Genomic DNA, 26,488 nt, shown 5'->3' on the forward strand with positions numbered 1-26,488 from the left:
GAGGAGAAGTTGTACAGATCTTGGAAAAGAAAATTGTTGGGTTTGTGCTTCTAGGGCATGCCTGGCATGCTCCCTGCCTAGCTTTGTAGGCTAGCTAAGGAGACAAAATTGGATTATAGGATGGGTGGAGAATCTGGCTGGTATCATGTTGTTTGTTTGTTTGGGTGTGGGGGGAGTTTAACTCCTCTTGAATGAGAAATAATTTTTGCTTAATTGTTAACTGATGAGTAATATTCTTGATATCAATGCCCTCATCACATACTTGGTACTTAAATTACTTAAACGTCCTGGTAACTTGCTGGATATGGGACCTCTTAGAAAATGTCTTCCTCTTTCTGAAATGGGTATGGTAGTGCCTATACATCTTTGTCAAAATCTTTGGGGCTAGAGAAGAAGAGTATTCTAGAAATGCATAGTAGGTATAAAGAATCAACTTGTAGGAAGAAATTATTTTAAAGCATTGTGTTCTGACTGAAAAGGAAAGGACTTAAGTGTTGAGCCCTAATCCCATCTTCATTCTAGCCTGATCTGTGATCTCTGCTCCCAGCTTCTTCATCATACTACAAAGGCATCAATGACAATCAGCCTTTTCCATGAGTAGTAAATATATTTTTCTTGATTGCAACAGAGAACATACAATTACAATGGTATCCTTTTGGTCAAGGGTCATGTGATGAAAGTGTTGTGTTACATGCTTAGGAGTAGACCAAAAATGAAGAAAAAAGGAAAGATGATGTACACAGATGTTCTGGCAGCAATGTTTTCTGTTGGAAAGCAAATTAGCGTTTTCGTTTTACTTGTTTAAGGGTTGGGAGTTGGACAATGTGAAACCTTTCCAGTTTGCTTCATAAGAGTCATACGAAAATGAATTTAAAATCACATCTTGGGTTGCTTCTCCATGAATTGAACCTTCTCTTTAGGAGAGTATGAAAAATCAAATTCATCTGCTTGATGTGCGAACAAAAAGTCATCAAGTCTTTTCAACTATTCGTAAAAGGAGAAAAAGGTGCAGTGATGATGCATTCTTCTTTCTGTGTGGGAGGGAGTAATACCTGGTCTTTTCTGCTTCTAACAGTATATCCAGAACTTGCAAAACAATGGATTAAAAACTTTTTAAAATGACCAGTCATGTTTTATTTCAGTGTTTGGATTAAACTTTCATAGAACCTGAATTTCCAGTAGGTGGTTGGTGTGGAAGGAAGGGGGAAGAATGTTGTAACAGTTATTTAAGGTGTTCGGTTTCAAGACTAGCAACTGAGACATGTAAAATCACGAAGACTTGAAAATCTGAGACATAATTCTTATTCTTTTTCATAATATCATCTCATGTCAGAGAAATATGTTAATATCTTTTTCTTGCCTCAGATTAGTACCGTGTCCCTATGAGAAGTACTGTACTTCCTAGGTTTGGAGGAAGCCAAGGGAAGGAGTTTTGTTAATTGGAAAAGTGAGTCTTCCTGTCTATTAGGAGACATACAGTAATAATAAAGCAATGCTATTTATTTAGTATAGTTGGTATCACATCCTGTTTTGCATAACAGAGTTACCATGTGCTAGTGTTTGGGGTTTTTTTATGTATCCATGGTCACCTGTCAGCTTTTCTAACATAAAGATAGAATAATATTATGTAAACTCTGACATTTTGCAGTGTTTGCAAACTGTCTATATACAATTAAAGGAAAACAATATCCTTTTCATACTGTTTAACTCTAAGGTTTACTGAGTATCCTTTATATTTGGACCTTTACTATTTTATTTTATTTTTAATTAAGAGAAAAACCTCATTTTAACTACTTATCAAGGTGATCTACTGAATTTTTAAGCTTTATTTTTTTTACATGAAAGATTAATTTTCTGGTGGAAGTAGTGTTGGTTTTTAGAATCAGTGATTCACTCAGCACTAAGTTTTCCTAGGTAGTGCATCATGCCAGAAATCTAGTATTACCCTGTTTCTTGTGTTTTTAAAAATAATTTTTTTTCTATAAAGGATATATTCCTTCTCAATATGTAAGGACTTGAGCACTCCTCTCTTATTAGCATTAATGACATTTATTTGTACAAGTTACCACACATCCATATGAGCATGTATTCAGAGACTTATGTTTTTGTTTGACATGTTGTTATATTAAATTGTGTTGCTATGATGCTCTAACTGTTACTAAGATTGTCAAACCTTTTATTTTTGGATATCTAATTATGTGACAGAGTTCCCTTGAGGTAGAACTTGGTGGTTTTTACTCTTGGAAAGCTTCTCCCTTCATCATATAGACACCTCTTTCTAAGTTCTAGAAAACACATTGGTTTGATTTGGGAGTAAAAAGAATTGATTGCATTTAGGAACACTGGATATTAACAGAAAAGAATAGAGAAGCAGAAATATTTCAAATGTTAGTCTGAGTTCTTGAAGCTTAATAATATTTTAAGTGGAAATGCATTTGAAATACCTATGATCCTTCTATTTTACTTTTAACCCCTCTGTTTCTTAAGTTTATCAAACATGGACTATAGAAAAAAGACAACTATTTGTCCTAGTATTCCCAAACCCTTAACAGTGGATGTTTCAATACCATTAATATCTTTGCTTCTAAGTAAAAAGATTGTGTTACATGAATAAGCACTTTACAAAAACTAAGCATATAGTTGGAATGCCCAGTTGCATGAACGATATCTAGCTCTTCTCTTGCGAGAGAAACAGTAAATAGCAAAGCGCTGTTATCTTTCAAGGCCAAGAGGAAGATACAGACTGAGACTACTAAAACTAGCTCGAAAAGCCATTCTGTCATTATGAAACATTAGGCTTTCTGAAAAAAAGAATTGCTATTTGTAGATGGCTCACCATATTCATAGTCAAATCATGCAATTTAATGACTTTTAGGGAGGGTTTTGAACAAATTAATGAATTAACTAAGTTTTCTATTACTTCCAGAGAAGAAACATCCCATGTAATTTTTCTTCCTTGTCAAGATTTTTTTTCTTAATGCTAAGTTTACCTCAGCCTTCTTTAAGAAACATCTCTGAGTACAGAGATTTATGTAAGACATTTTTTCTTTGAACTCATGATGAAAATATTAGGGTTTTGCTACTTTTGTCCCTCCTACAACAGTGAAGATTTCTAGAGGTACTCTTTCTCTTTCATGCTTCTCTCTTGAAGTTGGTTCATTTGTCGTTAGCAAACCCAATCCTAAAATGATCCTGGACAGATATTGGTAGTTATTAGTATGGTTCAACTGAAGAACAATCTCAAAGGTGGATTCACTTTTTTACAGCCTCTGCTTCTATGATTCTGGATTTTTTTTTTTTTTAAACTATACTATTCTGGATAAAACTGAAAGCAATGAATCATAGACCATGCAGGGAAGGGACATCTGGAGGTTTTCTAGTCCAAACCTCTGCTTAAAGCAGGTCTGGTTAGAGCAGGTGGTTCAGAGCCCTGTCCAGTTGAGTTCTGAATATCTTCAGGGGTGAAGAGTCCGCAATGGCTGTGGGCAGCCTGTTCCAGTATCTGGTCAGAATTTTCATCATTCTGACTTTTGTCCGATGGATCTTGTCCTAATCCCTGTGCAACTCTGAGAACAGCCTGGCTCTGTCTTTTAGAGGATTGTGTCCAATTTTGTGGTCTCTAGTATAATAAGAATACTTTAAAAATGAGAGTTAGTTTTTAGCCTACTGTGGTCACTTTTGCTCAGGTATTTGCAGGGCCGTTAGTTTCTGTCTTTGTGACCTAGTTAGTGGCTAACAAGTCACACTTTCCTTACCTTTTTTTTTTGTAGAATACAAACTAATTTCCAGGACTTCTGATTATTATTATTCTGAATAAGGGTTACAGAGATTGTTGATCTGGACTTGGATGTTGATTAATTATAGATATATTGTATTGCCTAGCTGTGCATAACAGAAATGTTAATTCCAGTTTAATTCAAGCTACTTTTTGAGGGTTTTTTGGGGGTGGATGGGGAGAAGGCTCGGTGAGGGGAGAGGTTTTTCCTCCAGAAAGCACAATATGTTTGAATTGTATCAGCTTTGTCAGACTTCTCACAGCAGTTTATGTACGTTTTGTAAAAGCGTGTGGCTTTTGAAATAAAAAGATATTTGTGATAAAGAAAGTTTATAGAGGGTTATTAGAGAAATTTAAAAATTAGTTAACTGTGTGATTCTTTATTTTTATAGTGAAACAAAAACTAGTCTTTCCATGTTCTGGTCACAAGAAACCAATTATGTGAAGACTGAAGACCTTGGAAGGATTTTCTATAAAATCTTGAGTTACTGAAGTTGAAGTTGTTAGAATTAAGTCTTGAGAAAGTGTCTATAGATTCTGGAGACAAAGAAATAAGCTGAATAATAAGGCAATATGATACTTCTGGGGGAGTTGATAAGGTTTTTTTATTTGAACTCATCTTTGAATATTTAGAATGAAAAAGTTGGTATTTTCTAAGTGGAAAATTCTTAAAGTTGGGAGAAGCTGACAAAGAATTATGGGCAAAAATGTAAAAAAGATCCTCAGTCAAGAACTACATGTTACTATAATTACTCATGTTAGTAGGTAACCCTCTGGAATTAAATCCATATTTGTCTTGTTAGAGATTAGTTTTTTGGTCCCCCCCCAGCCATGGATAGATGTCAGTGACCAAGACATTTGGAAGCCAAAGTATACAGACCTTTTCTCTCTTCAGCCTTTTAATTGAAAATACGTGCTAAAAGTACCTCTATGATACTTGCAAAGTCTTTTCTTCTGAATGATGCTATCTTCTGAGTACTTATGGTTATGCATGGAATCCCCATGTGGTCCATGGGTTGTGGTCTGGTATAGAGAAAAAAATGATACATGCATGTGGTAGATCTCTACCTCGGGAAATACTCTGAAGTCAACCTTGGCAGTTATTTCTGAATCACAAGCGGGGTAGTATTTTAGATGTTGGCCTAGGGTTTGCACCTTTTTATTGATCTAGGAGAAAGCACTTCTCTCCTAATTTATATTAATTCTTTCCTATACAAAAATGCGATTTTACATATATGATTTTACATATATGTGATTTTACATATATGTAGAGTTCAGAACAATGAGTAAAAGTTATGAAGTTTCTATCTAATATTGCACCTTTTTTTCCCCACTAGTACTTACTTTTGCTCACAGTCTATATCCTTTTGTTTTTTGTCACTCACAGAATAGTATTCTAAATTACTTCAGTGCACCATACCTTTTACAACTACATTTCTTAATAGCTTTTCAGAGATCAGATTTCAAAGAACATGGTTTTGGTAGTTTTCTGATGTTAGTTTCTTCTAGGATATGCCTGAAGAATAGCCTGTTCTTGAATGCATTTTCCACACAAGGCTGTGGTGGTTTTTTCTCTCCTGTGTCTTAGGTGAATTTGAAAACCAGTACCTGCCTTCTCTGTAGGAGCTATCAGAGCCCCTTTTCTTCTTGTGGGTAAAAATGGAACTCTCGCTTTCTTTTTTTGTGAAGCTGTATCTGACCTAGGGAAGTGAAATGGACCTGGCATTTGCGCTTTATTGCTTTTTCCTGCTTTAAGCACTGTTTAAAAAGCCAAAAGTGTATGCTGAAGAAGAGGACCCACAAGCTCTAAAACACAAATTTTTGTGGAATTGATTTTGCAGATTAACTTAATACCTATTTTTGTGGAGTTTCAGAGATTTTTTTTGCTCATATTAGCTCAGTACCTTTTAGATGAGAATGATTTGTAAAGAATACTTTTATTATAATTTCTTTAATAAGGACTATATCCAGCTAAAGAGGAGGTTTTATTTTGTTTGTGATTTTATGCAGTTGTTGAAAATTTTGCCACCCTTATGATGCTTATAAAAGGTATATTTATTGGTGTTTAATCATATGCTGTGGTTCGTTGTTCTTCTAAAAATGCTTTTTTTTAAATAAAAGTGGGAAGTGAAAACTCTTGCAGATTGCATAAGATGTGCTTGTTACGTGAAACTGATACAAATGCTACAGTTTTGCTGCTACTGTTTTATTACATATGTCACTGTTACATGTAAGTAGTGTTAGTTCAAAATTACTTGTGAAGCTAGGTATGAAATTTCATATTATAGGATATAGAATCTTAATGCTTTGTACAGCATCTGGATCTTTTGGGCCAGGGGGTGTCTCCTGAGAAAAGGACTAAGAGGTAAAAAAAAATTTTGTCATTGGTTGGGTGTTTTTTTGGGGGGGGGGACAGGTGGGGGGGTGGTGTTTTGTTTTGGTTTTAGTTCTTAAATTCACTGTAGGAATTGATAGGAAAGTTTTAGCTATTGACTTTTATTTTACATACTCTTATTTTGTGTAAATCAATCCTTGAGTTTTATTGTCACACTCCTTAATGTGCTGTTCTCAACTCTAAGCATTGAAACTTTCTGGAGACTCTTCAGAATAAATGGATAAATTAATAGATGACAAATGTGAATAGGAAAATAAAATATCTGGGTATCTGCTCTAGTGTTTGTCTGCTGTCACCTTGTTAGACTGGAGTACTTGCAGATATTCTAAACTTGACTGTATGTGGCCTTAAACTGCCTAATATAGTGTCTAAGGTGGCCTTGCTTTCAGGTGGGGTTGCATCAGGTGTCCTCCTGAGATGCTTCCCAAACTAAATTTATTCTGTGATTCCTTGAATATATTCAATTGTATTGGTTTACTTGGACTGTGGAAAAGAATTGGTTACAAAGGGCCAGACTTGCATTTTTCTTAGAAGTCCCATAAATTTCAGTTGAATTGATTGTAATATAAGCAACTGCCACTGATGTTTTGCATCTGCTTGCCTTTTTTTTTTTTTTTTAAATTAAAAAGGTATTTTATTTACTAACTGTTTATTAAGTCAGTATTGGGATTGAAATGAACCAGCTTCACTTCCCAGGGGAAGATTGCTGTGATGTTCTGTGTTGTCATCTTTTTTCATTTTCCCTGTAACCTTGAAGTCTCTTCCTTTAATATGTGATTGGGCATGCTTCTGTTGTGCATTCAAATACAGGTGCTAACTGTCATACTATTGTGCCTTTTATTATGGGGCTGATATGCATACTGCTTCATGGTAGGGATTTCCTACAGGCTCTGTTGTATGACTAAATACACACTGTAACATGATGGAGAACATAGGCATTTTGGTGATGCCTGATTTTCACTATCTCGTGATAGGGGTAGGGCATACAGCCCTTGAACAACTTTGTATGGGGTGGTATTGTCTGTTTGATTGAAAGATAAAAGGGCAGTTGTTTCAGTGAAGCAGCAAAATACTTTTGATTCAGTCTCAGCCTTGCATCTTAGATATTACAGGTTCTCAGTCCCCTCATCTAACCACCTTCTTTAACAACTGGCATGTACAGACAGACATAAGTTTGTATACCTACAGGGATTTAGATGTTCTACTTCAAGAAAAAAAAATATTGTAGGCTTTCTTTTTCTAATGTAGCATGAAAAAAAGTTTGCATCTCTTAATATAGAGAGATATGGATGCTCTATGCATTTGGCATCAGTTCATTGGTTCGAATAATATTAAACGATACTTTCCAAAGTAGTTAATTTTCTCCTTTTTCTTAAAATTTTGAAGCTGTGTTTGCCTTGTATTGTGGTTAAAAATGAGTTAAAAAAACTGCCCAAACAACCCAAACCAAAAATTGAGAATCATAACCCCTCCCACCTTTCTAAAAGTAGAAAACTTAATTGAATTTCCAAATTTATTTGTGCATTTCATTCTCTGAAAAGATAAAAAGCTTGTATTTCTATTTTTTCTTAAAAATGTCTTCCTAATGTTTACCTTTGGTTCTAGCTAGAAGTTTTATAGATATCTTATTAAAAAACTATAGCTTATCCAAGATTCATTAATGAGCACTCAAAGTAGCATATTTCTTAATAGTCCAAGAATTTTGAGTATCTCTGAGGAAATAATTAGCCTTATTTCTTCTTATATAACTAACTTATTGTATTTTTGGCACAAGCTCTTAATTTCTTATGGAAGTCTTGTGTTAATTTTTTACTTCCAAGATTTTATTTTTTTTTAATCATGTTTATTGTAATTACTAAGGCAGTCTAGTTTTCCAAATTGTAAGGCAGTCCTAAATTTCCCTCTGGTCTCATGTCCTCATGGTCTTGTGATATTAGCCCCTGCTCATTTGTATACTTTCCTTGTTAGGTACAGATGATAAATACTGAAAATGTAATGCAGAACTTGGGAGCTGTTAAGAACTTTCCTGTTAAAACCAATACAGAATACTCTTTTTCTGTAACAAGACTGTGAACTCTATTCATTAAATAACAAACCACTAAGTGAATGTTAACCACATGAATCATGCTATCTTTGTAGGAAGTTTTTCCATTCAATTTTACTGTATAGTCAGCTGCTTTAATAAGGAAAAGAAAAAAAAAAAAGAAGTCTGCAGAGGCTTTTCATTGCAAACAAGATATTGCTATGAGGCAAATGACAGAATTGAAAGTTACAAAAATAAAATACTAAAAGGATTGAACTTCCCATTGATTTGAAGGATTGAGAATTACTGCATCGTGTTGTTTCATACTTTTTGAAGAAAAAAAAGAAAGTCACCTACATTTCAGTACCTTGTCACAGCTACCATTTTTAGAAATTCATACCTGACAGATATGCTAGAAGAATTTAGCCTACTCCTAGGAAGGGAAGTTAGAATTCCTCAACTTAAAAAAAAAAAAAAAAAAAAAAAAAAAAAATTCTGCCAGTAGCTATTGTTTCATTTTTGTTTTGACAGTGGTCTTTGGTAATGTTTATGTTGTTTTTCATGCAACTGAATTCCTGGCCATAGTACATAAAAAAACTATTCCTCTGTTTATGGTCTAAGTAGTAGTAAACAGGTTACTTTTAGTGCTGAGATCCGAAGCAGGAGTGAAGTGAGAATTTTTTTTTATTTTTTTATTTATTTATTTTTTTTTTTTTAGAAAATCTTACAGATGCTCTAAATTTATTTTAGTTTACAGTATGCTGCACATTCATATTCTGGTCTTTCTTGGGCTATATATTCTTTGGGATATTTGTATTCTGTAATCAAAAATTTCTGATTAATGACTTAGTAGCTACTATAAGTTGTTAAGATGCCACATGCTTATCCTGCAGCTATAATTGGTATAGATCAGGAGAAAAATCTGTATCAGCTGGGTAAAAAGAAGAAAGTTAGTTCCTGTTTTAAAATTGCTAAGAGGTGCTTGGAGTTTTGGCAGAAGAACCATGAGGAAAAGTGCATGTGAACTGGTTAGAACTTAGTGATACAGAAATTTATCATCTGTTCTGCTCTTTATCACAAAGGTATTGCCAGTATATATGCTTTCTAAATGACTACTTTTTATTCTATTTTATTGTTGGTTTTTATTTTTACTCTCATACTTATTTTGGATAGGCTTTTTGGACCCTGCAGTTTCGGCCAAAGATTTATTCTTCAAATAATGCGGTCTATGTTATGTCCGGTGAAGAAACAGCTAATAAGGCTGTCCTAGATTGAACACATTGAATGAGTCATTTAGTAAGCATAAACATACAAGTAAAACCGATACGTTGTCATAGGTAGGGGTTAACCACTGGCAGTGTTTGCCAGAAATACAAATGCAGCAGCCCCACCCTCAGCCAGCTCCACACATACTGTTCTGACAAAACAAACAGCAATATGCTCTGTCAGTTGTTCTTTTAAAATGTACAAAATTCTGCAAGTTAGCTACTTACTCAAAATTACAGGCCAGGTAATATATTGTCCAGTTGAATATAACTGGAAAAATTGGTTGTCTTTATTACTGAGGCAAATTTATGTTTGATTTATCAAGTAAGATAGATCAGGACTTGATTAATTTGAATTCTTACTAACCAGAGGTAGACTTTTAAGTGAATGAAGAATCCTTCTTAATTCACTGTTTGGTGTCTCTACCACTTTTGCCTTTTGGATATGAAGAATAATGGGATTTCTGGTGGGATTACAACAGTCCTTCTCTACCTAACAGTTGGAATGGGAAAAGGGGCTTTTTTCCCAGCTTACATTTTTCTGTCTTATTCCTTGTGAATGGCTCCTGATCTTCCTATATATAAAAACATGATGTTGGTATGTCTGTTAGGTAAGTGCATTTCACAAAGTTCTCATGATCTATATTAAGCTGATGGTCAGGCTTTGGTGACTGCATTTTGTGTAGGAAAGCTTGCAAGCATCTCAGATATGCACAGCTGTCTGTGTTTGAAGATATTCATCATGCATTGTTATCAGTTGTAGATAAGGAAGTCTTGAGCAACCTGATCTGAATGCTCTGCTTTGAGCAGGAGCTTGGATTGTATGACCTGCTGGTCTGAATTCTGGCCTAAATTATTGTATGATTTGATGAATATAAACTTGTTGATAAAATCTACTGAAAACGCAGTGGCTTACATATTCGTGATCCATGAAAAGTTTCCTTCTTTTCACAGGAATGTGACTGGAGAGCTTCTTAAGCCTTTTAGGACATGACTGTCTTGAAAACTGTAATGTTTTGGAAATGGCCTGGGCTGGATGACCTACTGTGTCTTTTCCAACCATAATTTCTATGAATCTGTAATTTTGAGGTTGACTTCTTGTTGCCCAATTTTACAGTTACTTAATTCCAGTATCAGGCATATTTTAAGCGACCACATTTAGTCATGGTAAGACTGTGTGGGTTGTTTTGTTTTTTTGTGTTATTTTTTAAATCCTTCTGCAGATTGTCAGCACTTAATGTATTCTTTCCTATTCTGGTGCCACAAATAATGTTCCTAGTCTGTGAGGAAAGAAAAGTCTGATTACCCATTTTGGAATAGATGATGGATTAAAAAATGCTGCTCCCAAAATTGTTGCAGTTCTACGTGAGGTGTTAGGCTAGTTCTGCTGTTTGTTTATACCAGAAATGCATTTCCATCACCAGAATAAGGGGTGGAATTGAGAAATTGTGTATTTGGTCATGTTTTCAGCATTGTTATCAATAAGTTTATAATGAATTATTCAAACATTTTTTAAAGCTAAATGCATGTGTACTTCTGAGGGCTATGAAAGACTCCTAATTAAAAATAGGCTTGATTAATTTTATTTATTTTTTTTTTTTTTAAACAGTTCTTAAAACACTGGTGTGGCTCTGTTCCCTTCTCCTTGTAGAAAGCACCCTTTTCTTTTTATGCAAGAAGAAACATCTTTTTGGAAAGACGTCTCCTATTAAGAGCTTTTGCACTAACACTTTTTGGAAAGAACACCTCAGCCTTTGAGTTTTTGAAGTGCACTATGTCAGCATCCCTCAGGACTTAATCCATGCTTTCTATCCTAATTTGCTTCCTGCTTACATGTGATACATGCCAAGTTTGCCAGTTTGATTCTGATGTTTGCTGTAGGCAAAGTAAAAAAATAAAACCACAAAGCATGTAAACAAATCAGGATTTCTTTTTGATGGACTAAAAACTTAGCTTTGTCTTTTAAAACAGAGGTGCGTGTACATATGTGAATATATATTACACATAGACAAATAGCAAACAGTCCTTCCTAGCTGGTTGAGAATCACTTAGGCTAGAATTCCTGTGGTATCTCCAATGAACTGGAAATTGGAGGATTAGCAGTTAGGTGTGAAAACACTATTGATACTACTGAGACTTGCTTGGAGTCTGTTTCTCTTTTATTCCGTTTAAATGATGTGTGGAATAACTCGTACATTAATCATGCTGTTACAGCCATGGAATGTCTGTGTTAAAATTTGTAAAGTAAGGTAATTTTAGGTCAAAATAGTCTTGTGATTATTACCAGACTTATGAGAACTGTGTACGAAATGTAATAACAAAGATGATGGATTCAACAATAGGTTGTTCTCCATTTTTTTGTTCTGCCCTACATCCTTATTCTCTATCAAAGTTACTTCTCTTTTGTGTATACATAGGTTCTTATAAACTTTCTTGTAGGGGTTTATGTTGCATTCCTGGAAATCCTAGCTAGTATTTAACACATGTTTTGCCTACAGAGGCTTCTGTCCTTTACTGCCTTATGTCAGTGCTGCATTTGATGATAAATGAAAGTAGTTAATCACTTCATAGAACGTTATTTTTCATATTTTATAGATATTTCTGTTTGCCTTTTTTAACTTTAAAAAAAGCCTCTCCATTTTAGTGTGCCTTTCCAAAATTGCTTTAACTCCTGTTGCACTCCTTTGAACTTGTTCCTGTGTGTCTTTTTAAAACACAGTGCTGAATATGGAATGTACTTTCTCCAGTTGAGACATAACCTGTTCTGAGACGATGAGAATAATGTCTCTTGCTCTTCAGGGAGAAAATCTGCTGTGGTCCTTTGAAGTAATGACTGTGGTCCTTTGAAATAACTCTGAGTAGAGCCTGTAGGACATGTTGATGTGGTACATAGTGTATAGATAAAATAGCTCTTTGCCTCTCTAAAGCCTCTCTTTCTCCAACTGACTGCTCTGATTGCTACTTGAATGCTGCATTTTGCAGTACCTATATGAATCACCAGTCTGTGTTGGATGGCGTTTAATAGTAGGTAGCGTGAATACGTTGACATTCTCAGTTGTTTGTGCATTGCTGTCTGCTTCATCAGTGGTGTTCTATCTATACAACTTCCATTGCTATCGTTTGTGTTTGCATGTCTTATTTTTTTGAGTTATATATTAAAGTTCTGAATGTTAATGGAATGCATGAATATTTGACCGGTTAAGGTTAACATCGATGGGGAAAAATACCCAACTACCTTCATTCTCTCTCAAAAAATAGAACAGCACGAAACCCAACCAACACAAAACCAACAAAACCCCTTGTAGTCCCTAAAAAGATATTTAGTTCTTATACCACATGTAAATATTGGACAATGCTCTTTAATTTAATTAAATCTGTCTGCTTACATTGTGTTAGTGGTGATTTAAACTAAGTTCATCAATAAGAAATTGGAAATTAATTTGTTAAAATTTGGAAGATGTGTGTTTGAATTGAACTCTTGGTAGTGATTTTCAGCAGTGGATATAAACTGAAAGTGTCCCCTTCTGACATTTTAATACTTTAATTTGGAGATGTTTCTGAGCATGTGCTTTCACCATAATAAAAGTTTCTCCAGCCTATAGTCTATTTTAACTGAAGTCAATTAACTCTACAAACATTTGACGTTCTATAAAGCCCCTAAAGGTTTTTTGGATCATCCTTCATTCACATATCAGAATGATACTTTTTTTTTTTAAATACATATAATACCCTTCTTTGAACAGCCATATATATCTTGAGTTACTTTCATTAGCTGAGTAACTTATTCTGCATTTTTGTAAAAGGAACTGCAGTTTAACTATAAATATATCAAAATGCCACAGAATTCAGGGCTACAACTCAAAAATGCTGATCAGTTTGTAAAATCTAAATCAGCCCCTCCATGAAACCTAGGGAAGGACCTCTGTGGTAGCAGAAAAATTTCCAGAAATTTACCACAGTCTTTTTCTAAGTTGCAGTTTGTGCTGATGTTGCCAGACAGCTAAGAAGAGATGGGAAAAGCAGGAAATCTTTTTGGATTTAATCGCAGTGCTGATTTGGAAAAGCAACTTAACAATGGAAAATATTTTTATATTTTAAATCATAAACACAAAACTATGAAGTACATGGTAGACCGTGATTGCATTAAATTGGATTGTCTTCATTACTAATGAACAAAATTATTCATTCTGGAATCTGATGGTCAGAAGCCCTACTGCCTGGACCTTTTTTTTTTTTCTTTTTTTTAATGTATATCCAGACTAGGTTATTTGCTGTTTTCAGTACTATTTTTTTGAGGTACTGGGGACTGGACTGCTATACTTGAGAGCAATAGATATAGCTTTTAAAGTACCATCTTTCTGTTTTCCTACCTTGGAAAGCTTTTTCTACATTCTTGCTTTCAAAAGATGTTTGACAATATTGATAGACAGTACTTACCCTTTCCCTTGAAGATATTAAAATTCCATCATGCAATACCCAATTTTTTCATTTATCTCAATCAAGAGAAAAGTGCTTTTTAAGAGAGATCTTGCAGTTCTAGCCCTTGCATCCTCCATGTGAAAAAGTTCTTATTTAGGTCGCTTGATCTTTTGTAGAACTTGTAAATTAGGAAGACTTCAGGTAACCTATGGAGATGGGTACTTGGATGAAAGACTGAATACTCATTTCTAAATGAGAACATGATGAGGTTATGAAGAGCACATAGATGAGCTAGGTAGCAGTTTTATCCAAGTGAAAGTGTCTACTCATCTGTCATGTAACTGAAGTACAAGTACATGAGTCATTTTGTCTTTTGACTCCTAGCTGATCATAAAATCAGCATATTTCTCTTATGAGACTGGCCAATGAAATATACCCATTTTCCTGCAGTGTAGAGCATGTATTACTCCATACTGCTGGGCTTTTAGGGTTTGACCACAGTGACTTGTTCTACCGGAGTCCGTCCTTTAAAACTAACACCATACCTTTGGTTTTACAAAGTTTTTATTGCTATTTTATGTGTAAATGGGATATAATAATTTAGTGGTTTTGTTTTTGTTTTTAAATCAGGATTTCTGCTATACTCTAGTACCAGTTGAAAGATGGATGATGATGACTTTGGAGGATTTGAGGTATGTTATTTGGATGACTTAATTTTGAAATTTAACTATTTTCAACTATTTATGTAGGAATTTATAGCATTTTGTAAAATATGTAACAATAATTTTCTTCATGTTTCTAGGCAGCAGAGAGTTATGAGTTTGGAAATGGTGAAAAGCAGACTACATCCCCTGCTATTGCCTGGGCAGCATTTCCTACAGGTATTGATAAAATCACTATAAAAATTCTTAATAATGCATTGCTGTCCTTCTGTATTCACTGTAAATATTAGTACCCAGAAGTGTGTATATACACAATAAAAGAATAGGCAGCAGTGAAAACCTAGCATCAGAATGTTCCTGAGTAATTATTTTGGGAAGCTGCACTTCTCGAAGTTAAACTTTCTTGAGGAATGAAAGTGAAGTACAGTTTATCCAGTTAAAAGGCTGATTGGCATCTCATGGGAAGAAGAAACAGAGCTTCTTCGCTCAAAGGATATTCTTATTTTTGAGTATGGAAGGTCTGTTGCAAATGATGGGAAAACATACAAGAAGTAAACTTAAAAATAGGCCTTGAACGTGTTGCTTCCTCCATTAGATTTCTTTGACTGCGATAAAGTCTTCTGGTTGCTTTGGGGGAGAGCGGGAAATGATCTTTTTTTACTTAAGCAGTTTTTAAAGTTAGAAAATATATTACACATCCTTTATCTCAAGCAGAAGCTGAAACATTGTGGAGCTACTTCTATTAATTTGTACAAATGCCTGGTGCCTGTCTGGATACTAAGAAATTAAAAAAAAGCTCATTGATAGTGGATAAATGTACAATATCAATAGAACTAAAAGATTAAGGAGGTGTTGCTGATTGGCAATTGATTTTGTTGTGGGGAATTTAGTCTAGATTTCACTGCTTTCACAAAAAGAAACATCACTTCAGCAGCATTAAGAAAAAAAATGCCACATTTTATTCTTTGTTCAGGAACTAAAGTTTTCTGCCTGTTGTTATATTATTATGCTGAAGAAATTATCCAAATTATAGTTTTAAAAATGAGACAGGGGTTTGTCTCATGAGCTCTCCATAAATCATGTTCTTCAGATGTTTTTGTTTATTTCTGTCACTACTGGCTTTCATCCCTTGTAGAATAATTAGTTGTTGTGGTTTAACCCGGCAGGCTGCTAAATGCAACACAGCCGTTTGCTCACTCGCCCCCAGGGGGATGGGGGAGAGAATCGGAAAAAAGGTAAAACTCGTGGTTTGAGATAAAGACAGTTTAACAGGACAGAAAAGGAAGGGAAAATAATAATAATGATAAAAGAATATACAAAACAAGTGATGTGCAATGCAATTACTCACCACCTGCTGCCTGATGCCCAGCCAGTCCCCAAGCAGTGGGCCTCCATCCCCTGGCCAGCTCCCCCCAGTTTGATTGTTCAGCATGATGTCCTATGGTCTGGAACATCTCTTGGGTCAGTTGGGGTCAGCTGTCCCAGCTGTGTCCCCTCCCAACTTCTTGTGCACCCCCAGCCTCCTCGATAGCAGGGCAGTATGAGAAGCTGAAAAGTCCTTGAATTAGTGTAAGCACTGCTCAGCAACAGCTAAAACGTCAGTGCGTTATCAATATTATTCTCATCCTAAATCCAAAACACAGCACTGTACCAGCTATTAGGAGGAAAATTAACTCTGTCGCAGCCAAAACAGGGCAATTTGTCATTGAAATTAAAGAAAACAAATAATAAGGAAACTGTATTTTCCCAAATAACTTTTATTATTCATCTTGTCATTTTGACTTACTCAAAAATACTGTTTAAATTCATTAGCATGTTTGAATGTGTGTGTTTAAATTAAATCCAATATAGCTATGCAGCATTTATCTTATGAAGTCTAATTTTAAATCTAGTACGGTGTGTAGAATTCAAATGATTTATAAGTAACACAGAAGTTTTTTGTATGATTTGTGACACAGAAGTCTTAGCATAGGTTATACCAAGGTATTTTAAGTATTTCAAAACTAAAAGAAAACCTCTTTCATTCAGAGTATTTTATTGCTGTAAAATCTTTATGTGACTTTTTCATGCAAATATTGCTGTGAATAAATTAACTTATTGCAAGAGGCAAGATTTTTAATAGGATCAATCAAAATGCTTGTTAAGCATCGACTTGTAAGTTAATGTTTTTACTAACATAAATACTTGATTTTCCTGCCCAATAAGTTGTTCTTGTCTTACACTAGAAATCTGTCCTTTGGTAAGGTTTGCTGAAAAATGTCAGAAATTCAAATGTATTATGGTGCCATTGAGATGATTTTGATAAATTTGGAGTGTGATACCATTATATACACCCTAGATTTGCTGAACTTTATGGAGGAGTATGTTACTCATCAATTTCCTGCATATCTGATGTTTGTAAGATATAAAAAGTTATAAAACAAAACACTGAAACCTGTTGCAGTATTTCTCAGTGTGCATGAAGAAATCAGAAATTATTTCTAAGGCCCTAGCGTTGATTATAGTGAGCAATTTTGCCCTTGAAATTTAACTTGGGCTTCTTTCTATCTTTTTGAACATTGATTTCACTTTTTCAATAGACTTACAGTATGATAAAATGTTTATTGGTATGTGCAAGTAGTCTTTTTCTAAGTAGTACTTCAAATCAGAAAATGTTTCTTAATTGTGGTTGCTGGTTCAGGAAGGGAGAGAAATAAGAATTTGTACAGCAGAAATATTACACCATTCTTTCCCCTTCCACCATAACAGTTACCAGAGAGCATGCACATCTTTCTGTTAGGCTTTTCTATCAGTGTCACCTAATACGAAAACACTGGTTTTATTCTAAATGGTAAAAGCAAGAACAAATTTATTTTTTATCTCTCATGGTTGCAAGTTTGAATTAGAACGCATTATACCGAGTGCTATATAAACAAGGAAATAGAGAGTAGGGCTGGTCCAAAGACCTTAGCTCTGTGAGAAAGTATGCATTATGAATATGAAGGAATGAGCAAGCAGTAAAAGAAAAATAATGTGCATTTGTGCAGTCCTGTTACTTAGATGTCTTTGCTACTACTGTTAGCAAAGTCCAAAAATCCACCTGTTGTCTTGGGTCTATTCCTTCTGATTGTTTAACTGAGGTAGAGACAAGTAGTCCTTCTTACTTAGTGTCATTATATATGTGATGGATTTCCTTTTTTCCTTCCAGTCTTAAGATGAGGAAGTACTAAAAAGAATTACTACTGTATGCCCAATGCCTGGACTTTGGAGAGATGTGAGGGAACTACTTAAACATCAGTGTTTTCTTAGCTTGGAATCAGTAAATTTATTTGTAAAGTTGAAAAATAGGAAAATCTATTTAGAAACAAACAACAAAACTCTTTGGTAATAAAAAGTTGTTCTTTGGAAAGATGAGATGTCTCTAGGAACAGTAGTGGAGTACTAAGTCTTACGTTTAAGCCTCAAACTTAAATACAGTTCAGAACTGAAAACAAAAATTTAAGTTTTTAAGAACTGTGAAATGAACTATGGAATATTCTAGTGCCTTATCACTAGTCTGCCTAGTTCCCAGGAGAGGTTCAAAGAGGCTGGCTGTGTTAATTATTATGGCTGGCCAGAAAACTCATGATATTGTCTTGGTTATTGTAAGACACTTTTCAGGGGGTTTTGCTCTTTGGATTCATAAACTAATATTTCTGAGGAAAAAAAATGTAACAGTTATGCTGTTCTCAATTTAATTTATTGAACATTAATATTAATATTTAAACTGAGCTATTTTTTAATGCAGTAGCCAAATCTAGCTGTGAATGTGATGTTACTGACTTCAGAGATGTTAGTGGGGGTAACTTGATACACTTTTTTTATTTAAGTAAGTAACTCTCAAGTATTTTAGACTCTAGGATGGTCCTTGCAAGTGATAAGCAAGATACGTCAATGAAAGAAATAATTATTTGTAAGTCAGTTTTGCTTTGTTTCTTCTTTAGATGCTTAGTAGTAGAAACACATTGTTATGCAACTTAATAACAATAAGGTTTTAAGAGCAATGTCAGTTTGTAATTCAGTAAGTGTGTACTGGAATATTGAAGTGCCTACTTTTTTTATTTTAGTTTGTTTTTTTTTCCTGAAGAAGAGATATACAAACTGTCAATTTTCTTGCACTTCCGTAGGTGTCAGGTTGTGTACCTTTATGCCTGTAAGGAGGATCTTAAAATTTAGCACTGTGCTTGCGTGTCAACAGATTCTGGTGTTATCTCTGCATTTCTGAGGTTATGAATAATATGTCTGTTGCTTATAGTGAATAGTAGGAACAGGATCTGCATCTCTACATGCTGTGTCAGTGTTTCATTTTGGCAGGAATTCTTCTCTGGATGTCTGAAGGAGGTCATGTAATGGAGCAGGTGGAAAAACCAAGTAGATGTTCACCAAAGAAGGACGGTTTTGGCTGAGATGGAGCCTCATGAATCTATCTGTTGTGGATTGTTCTAAGAAAAATAGAAGTTGTTTAAAAAAAAAACAACCCCAAAACAAAAAAGGGAAAAAAAAAAACCACCCAAAAAAACCCCAAATGCCAGACCAAAACAGAACAGGGTGAGGGATGCTTTTTCAGTGAAATTAAGACAGAATTCCCATCTGGGAATGGGTTGGAAGTGCAGTCTGAGCAGGTGTTTCTGATTCAAGCTGTGTGGATTCAGAATGATTTTGTTTGCAAGTGTTAGGTGAAACCAGATTCATGGTAGTGTTAACTGTGGATAAGGTGGAGAAATTTTTTTAAATATTCATTTCATGAGGAAATGAGGCTTATGCTATTGCTTTCAGTCCCTGTTCTCCCATTACAGATTTTGAATATGTTGCTCAGTTTTAGTGAAATCGTTTATAGTCTCAGTTAATTACACTTCTCTTTTTAATCAGGATCTGAGTAATGATAGAGCTTGACTGCATGCTTCACCAGAGAAAAGGAAGGTTGAATCCAGTCACTGTAGATTCTATAGATGCTGTCTGGTACTGAAACATATTTGGAGATTTAGAAGAGCTGTAGCCTATAGCTACCATGTAGGACCATGGGAGATGACAGAACTAAAAGAACTAGGGAACAAGAACACAACTGTATGGAAGCCGGCACTGAACATCTTAATTTCACTGTTTTACATGACCTAGGTGGCTTCCATTTGTTTAATGGAAATTAATCAATTCAGTCCGTGAACTGGAGAGCTGTTCAGATGCCCAAAAGCTGAATTCAGCTTTTAGGGTGAGCTTGGGTAGCTTCTTTGTGTCCATCAGTTGTATTGACTAAGTCTCTGCTGACTGTAATGCTCACGTAGCCATGTAACTGTACATGTCTTAAAGTGGAGCCAAATTGCATTCCCAAGTTTCATTGGTTTGGCTGCTTACAGGGTAACACTTTTCTTTAATTTTCTTTTATCCTTTGGCCACATACATTAGAAAAATTGTTAGTTTTTATATGTGGCCTCTGGTCTGTATTGATACAAGTCTATTTTACTTACTAATTTTTGACTGAAACTTTATTTATGTACTTCCTCAAGCAAAGGTGTGTCAGAGGAGCTCTATCTGTTTATTAAGTTCTTTTGGGAATCTTTTCTATGCTTTATGTCATGTCAATTTGCTTACTTTCTGTAAGAAGATCTGGAGCTATATATGTAATTTTGAAGCTCTTGATTTATCCTTTGGGTTAATTTGGCCAAGTTTTATTTTTGGTCTGATAGTGAGAATTCTCAATGTGTGCTTGAATAACAGAACATCCTCCAAACTACTAGAGAAGATTTTTCTCCTTCTTCTAATATTCTTTCATTAACAATGCAGATAGACTGGATGTATGCAAAGCCTATTTTTCATGTTTCAACTAAGAATTCAGTATTTCTGATGGTCTTGTTTGCAGTGTTGAAAGAACAGATATTTTGAAGCCTATACAATATGAGATGGGGTGATCTGTACTAGTGTGAAGACATGTACGCTGACATCTTCCTGGCTTGAAAGGTGCTGTTTTCAGCTGTTGTGTTGAAATGGTTGTTTTCAGTTCTTTCTTTTCATAATAGATTTTGGGTTTCTGCAGAATACTAATGTCTTGACTTGGGAGGGGTGGGAAATAGTAGTAGGAAACTAAAATATCCCTAAGGAGATTGGAGGGAACTGGTTTCATTCCTTGCCATGATAGGACAGGGTTCAAAGGTCTTTGTTGATAATGGTATACGGCCTTATTTACTCTGGGATGGTCTTGTTTTTCATTTGCTAACATTTCCATTACCTGGAGTTCAGCTGCTTTGAACTTGAGTCATACAACTTTTCATATTTGACTATCTAGAATTTACATATGGTTAAAAGATTGTCTTGTTGCATGTTTGTTAGATTACATACCACCTCCTCTCTCTCTTCCTTACAGTTGGCAAACTGCTTTAAAAGACAGTCATATTGACTGAATATTTTGGCAGTTTTCTGGAAACCAATTTCTTTTAAAAAACAAAGGAAAACTGGTGGGAATGAGTTCTCAGTTTTCTTATGTTGTGTAGTCATTGAATACTGAAAGATTTGTTTCTGAGGTTCAATTAAATGGATGCAGTATTGTAAACTTTTGGTAGTTGTATGTAAGTTTTACTTAAATAAGAAGTTAGGAAATAAAATCAGTATTTCCATATGGCCTAAAGATTTAAGATGTTGGAATACTATATGTAGTTACTTATTTTCTAGAATAGTTTGGCTTTGGAAGAATAAAATGTGGGGAAGAGCTTTCTGCTGTGAACTATGAGAAATCATCTTGAAAGTACATTAGAGTGGTTTTTCTCTGTTGAGGATATTCACGCTCATTGAAGTCAACAGAGAAATTGCTATCAACTTCAGCATTATGTAGACATTTACCTGTTGATCCTAATTCTACTTCCCCAACAGATGTGGAACTGCATCTCATTCTGGTGAATCGGTGATCTGTAAATACAGTGATTAAAAGTATTGGTTTTAGAAGTGGAAAAATTGGGAAATTTGCTAAGGAAACTACTAAAACTCCTACAGCTTCGCAGAATGCTATGCATGCCATCTGAGACTCTTACAACATTTATTATGGGCATATTGGGTGTCAATTGATGTCTATTAATGTATCCCTCCACTCATTCTTTAAGCAATGTAACCCTTTCTAATAGTTATCCATTTACATTGAGCTAAAAGCAGTGTAAATACAGGAAATACTTTGTCTATTTTGAATTAAATTTATGAGTTGTTGCTTTTTGTTTTGCGGGAAAATTTTTTTTTTAACAGATTCTGGTTTTGTTTCATAAAGTAATTTGGTTTTCACTGATAATGATAGATTAATTTTATTAGGTGTTTGTTATTTATGTGTTTTAGAATGCATTTGACATATTCTGTTGTGTGCTAGTTTGCTGTGTATTGGCAAAAGTAAATTGGTTGATGTTTGTAAATACAGTAATTTTCAGTTTATTTTTCCCTAAGCTGCTTATTCGGCATTATGCAGGCTGTAGATCCCTGTGTTCTAGCTCTGACATTACAGCTGACAGAAATTCCTGCCTTGTAGAATAGTTTCCTGTCTCTTACAGTCGTGCTTGAGCAACCATATATGGGGCTGGGACTTAAGCAGGTCACTGAAATTTGGACACCAGTCTTAAACTTTCTATCTGAATGTTACTTTAAACTGAAAATGTTCAGTGATACAGTTTACAGTGTATACAGTATAATTTAAAGGGTCATTGAATTGTATCATCAAAGACATGGGTAGTTGAGGATGGAAATTTAGTTTTTGTTTCTTGGGTTTTTTTATTTTTAACAGCTGAAACCCACATGTAGGGGAACTGTGCTGCAAATAGTTTGCAACGTTCTACAAAAGTATGTCAAAGAATTATTATATGGTCTTTTGCTCAGACCCCTGCTGACATATCATCTCTTAATTGCTGGATATAAATAACATCCAATTAGTAAATGTTACTCATGTTTATTTTTTCAGTGGTATATTTCATATGTAATGTCTTCATTCTGAAGCTCGGTATGAAGTATACAACTCATATGGAACGTTGATTTAACAGTTCATGTTCATCCACTTTTTTTTTTTTTTTTCAGAATTTCTGATCCCCCAGTGATTTTAATAATTATTTCAGCTTCATTACTGGGATAAAGATAGCGAATTTTTCTTGCTTGAGCAAGATTGCAGGCTGTTACTGATCTCTGTTTCTATTAACAAACTGCATGGTTTTGTCAGTTCTTGCATACAAACCTATGACAGAATATTGTTAATATTGGGAAGTCAAGGGTTCAGAAATTATCAGACTATTTTTTAACTACAGTTTTGGCAATAACTTATATCTGCATCTTATTTCAGCCTTCTTGGGCGTATGACTTTTGATATACCTGTAACTGAATACATGATGGTTTTTTTTATAGTACTGTAGCTTTGATCAATGAACAATAATAGTTTTGTTTGGAAATTCACCTGAACTATCAGACTCCTGCCTTGCTTACTGAAGAAGTTAAGAGGAGATATATTGCATCAGGGCAGAATACTGTGGAAGAATATTTTGTCATTATTATCAGAACGGCTGGGTATCATAGCAGGTGGTACAGCAGTTGAAGAGGCAAGGATCTGTAAAGTGATGCTGAAAAGCCAATATCCATACTAGATGTGCTTTAGGAGTTTTATTTCAGACTAGCATTAGCCCGGTCCTGTGGACTTGAACCTCATTAGCTGTCGGAGTCCAGTCAGGTAGTTTTATCAGAGGCAATTTTTTGTTTCAGGGATTCTGAAACTGTTCCATTATGATAACTAAAGCATGGTAAGCAAGAATGATTGAGGGGTTGTCTTCATAAGCAAGTTCTGAGCTGAACTACAATGCTAATGCAATTTCACTGGTATATACACAAGAGGAATGAATGGAGAGAGCTGGAATTACAGACATAGCACATATAATTCTAGGAATGTCTACTTTATGAATCTTTAACATTGCTGAAAGTGAAAAGAAGGTTTTGTAAAAAAGATGCTTGAATGATACCTTGGAGAGTTGCCACCTTTTCTTGTCTTCTGCAAGGTCATGTATTTAGTTGAATAATTTTAAACCACAGTGCTTAGAGGTGGTCACCAGTTATTGCTCCTCATTTCCTAGGCTTTATTTTGACAAGTTAAGAGGTGGGGTTTTTGTTTCTGTTTTTACTTCCCCCTCAAAATGCTAAGCATTCATTACTATAACTGGAATCACTGGAAGCTTGATTTGATTGTAGAAGGTTCCACATAAAACTGTATTATCTGAAAAATGAAGTCTTATGTCTAGTATTGGATACCCCAAAATCTGTGAATACTTTAAGTTTTAATCTCTGTGAGTCTTCATTCCTCATCTGTATCCAGATTCAGTTTCTGTTTTTACTTTTGTGATGAATTATTTATATGTGAACCATGCCTATACTATGGTGATCATCACCAAAGGATGATCACTAATGCCACAAGGATTAGTGTTATGCTAGGTTTTTCCTTGTGAGTTGACAGGTTTAGTAAGAGAAACAGCTTGTCTGCTCAGTCAGAATTGCCTGGTACATTATTTTAGTTGGTTTTCCATCTGTTGGAAATTGGTTTAAAACTGAAATTCAGGATATTAAGTGATAGCATAAAACAGAGACTTTACTGGTTTTTTTAGAAGCAAAAAGGTCATCTTCTCTGTCATCTTACTGTCATTTGAATTAACCAAATAGGTAATGGTTATAGGAAGCAGATATTTGGAAGGGGAGGGGGCTTTCACAGATATCTTACGGTACATAAAGGAAGCCTAAAAAATCCCGTTTTCAATTCCGGAGAAGAGTTTACTGTTAAAGATGCAGTTGTGTCCCAGTCCTCTGTTTTGTCCTGGTTACCTGAAGTGGTTCTTGTGCTGTTTGCTGAAATACTGTCCTCTAGGCTTTTCATCCAAGTTTCCATTTTCTGCTTGGCTGTTGTTTTGTTTGTTTGTTTTTCTCCCCACATGTCCAAATCTACTCTTGCTGCAATTAGCATCCTGATATTTTTCTGTCTCGTGGTCTGTCTGTCGTCTTTTTGCTAGATGAGGTTTGCATGTTCGTCTATGTTAACCTGAATCCTGGAACTGGGAGGTGAAGATGATGGGGCATGGAGCGCCTGGGTTCAAGATTAGCTTGTCATTTTGAATGCCTTTAGGCCTATGTATACACTTGTTTGAGCTGTGTATGCATACTTATGCAGTATTAAACAGTAATATTGAGAGGCTGAGCCTTGCTCCGGGCTAGTGACATCTTTTACATTTTACCAGATTTGTAATGATAATGTGAGCTGCTTTTTCTACAGTGAGTGGATATACTTTTTTGTCTGCTGCAAAGGCATACCTAGCTGACCATATCAAAGTTTGCAGGACTTTGCTGTTAAATTAAAAAAATGTATGCAAAGCTTTCTTGTCTCCTATCCTTTTATTTTGTTCATTTCTGAATCTTTTGTAAAAGCGCTCAGATTTCTGTTGTGCTGGGTTGATAATGATGATCCACTCTTCAGGATTTTTATGGTGTAACTGGAAATTGCTATGGAAGAGCTCTCATTCCAGTATTAATTACACTTAAGTTATATTAGCTAGACAGTTATTTACTTTGTCTTCTGATATCTTATAAAATGTAAAACTGCTTTTATCATGTGTCTTGGTAAGCCGTTTGTATATGTCTTCTAAGGCAGCTGAGGATTTTTTTTACCTTTTAAAATTTATAAAACTGAGGAAAATGTAAGTACGGTTTTACAGTTGACCTAAACTGATTAAAGATCATACTGAAGCTGAAATGTTATGTGAATGGAAAGAGACAAAAGTTAAAACTGCTGCTTTTAATGCAGTTGTCTTGTGAAACCTGTGTGTAAGTTACAAGTCTAAATTTAGTGTTACTGTACAGTTTTGAATGTCCTTAAGTTGATAGTACTCAAAATTACAGGAAACTTGTATGAAATTGTTCTTCAGTGCAATTATTGTAAGAGGTACATAACCTCCCACTAGTATGACTAGTTGCTAGTGTGATGGGTTTTGCTAGGTATAGATTTCAGAAACAGAATTAATTTCTGAATGCTGCTTCATATTGTGTGTGTGTTTTCTTGCATTAGTGTCTGAAGTCCATATATCTCCCGATGTTCTTCTGGAGAACCCTGTGCTTTCTTCCTGCCTGGTTCCTTCTGACTCATTTGGTTTATCAGGTGATAACGTGGCAACAGCTATTCAAACAGTCAACAATGTTATAAACACAGCTGTTCCTGAAGAACAGGTAAAACCACAATTTTTGTGTTTCAGTATGGGAACTTGATGTATTAAATGTCTTAGCATTGTATCTTTTCTGTGCAAATTTAGATTGAATTGCCTTTTAGGAGCAAAAGGTCCTTGGGTTTCTGTGATACAGACTTTGAAGTAAAATTATTTTTAAATTGTGTTTAAATCCTATAACTGGGAGACACTGTACTACTTTGGTGTGGAGTACAAGAGATATAAGTGTGTTAAAGACTTATTATAAGTTAAAGGCATTCTGATAGTGCTAGGCATGAAAGTAGGAAACAATAGCAGGAAGGTTCTCTTAAAAAAAATTTGTTACTGTTAAAGCTGTAAAGATTACGGCTGTACATGTATGTCATACTTGTATGTTTTCTCAAGTGGTTTCAGGATTAGAGAATTAACATTTAATCTTTACTTAATTATAATTAAATTAATTTTAGTTTTATTTTTTATTTTATTTTACTTTATTTTTTCCCCCATTACTTTTAAAGTTGATTTTTTTTTGGTGATCTGACACTCTCCTACTTGTGATCTTGATCTCTCCTTGTGGCTACAGTACTGCTGAGAACTGATCTTAGCTTTTTGTTGGGCATGAAAGTGTTTAGTTTTTAACTAAATGATTAGGTAAGCAAGGGAGGGAAAAGAATTTCTGCCTGGAGATTAGCACAAGAATTCTAGATTGCTGTGGATGAGAATTAATTAGATTTACCCTCCCAAGTGAGTTTTT

General features: G+C 34.8%; 1 protein-coding gene across 3 annotated transcripts in view; it reads left to right on the top strand.

Annotated features, from left to right (window-relative positions):
- Positions 1 to 26,488, top strand: part of CCDC91 (coiled-coil domain containing 91) — a 157,745-nt gene that overhangs the window by 13,332 nt on the left and 117,925 nt on the right. For all 3 annotated transcript variants that reach the window (XM_052789907.1, XM_052789906.1, XM_052789908.1), the window contains exons 2-4: positions 14,508 to 14,569; positions 14,680 to 14,758; positions 25,602 to 25,759. In XM_052789907.1, coding sequence (XP_052645867.1) covers positions 14,540 to 14,569; positions 14,680 to 14,758; positions 25,602 to 25,759 — 267 coding nt within the window. In that variant the 5' untranslated portion in view covers positions 14,508 to 14,539. The remainder of the gene's footprint in view (positions 1 to 14,507; positions 14,570 to 14,679; positions 14,759 to 25,601; positions 25,760 to 26,488) is intronic.

The sequence above is a fragment of the Harpia harpyja genome, chromosome 6 (assembly GCF_026419915.1).
Source record: "Harpia harpyja isolate bHarHar1 chromosome 6, bHarHar1 primary haplotype, whole genome shotgun sequence".
In the NCBI taxonomy this organism is placed as follows: domain Eukaryota; kingdom Metazoa; phylum Chordata; class Aves; order Accipitriformes; family Accipitridae; genus Harpia; species Harpia harpyja.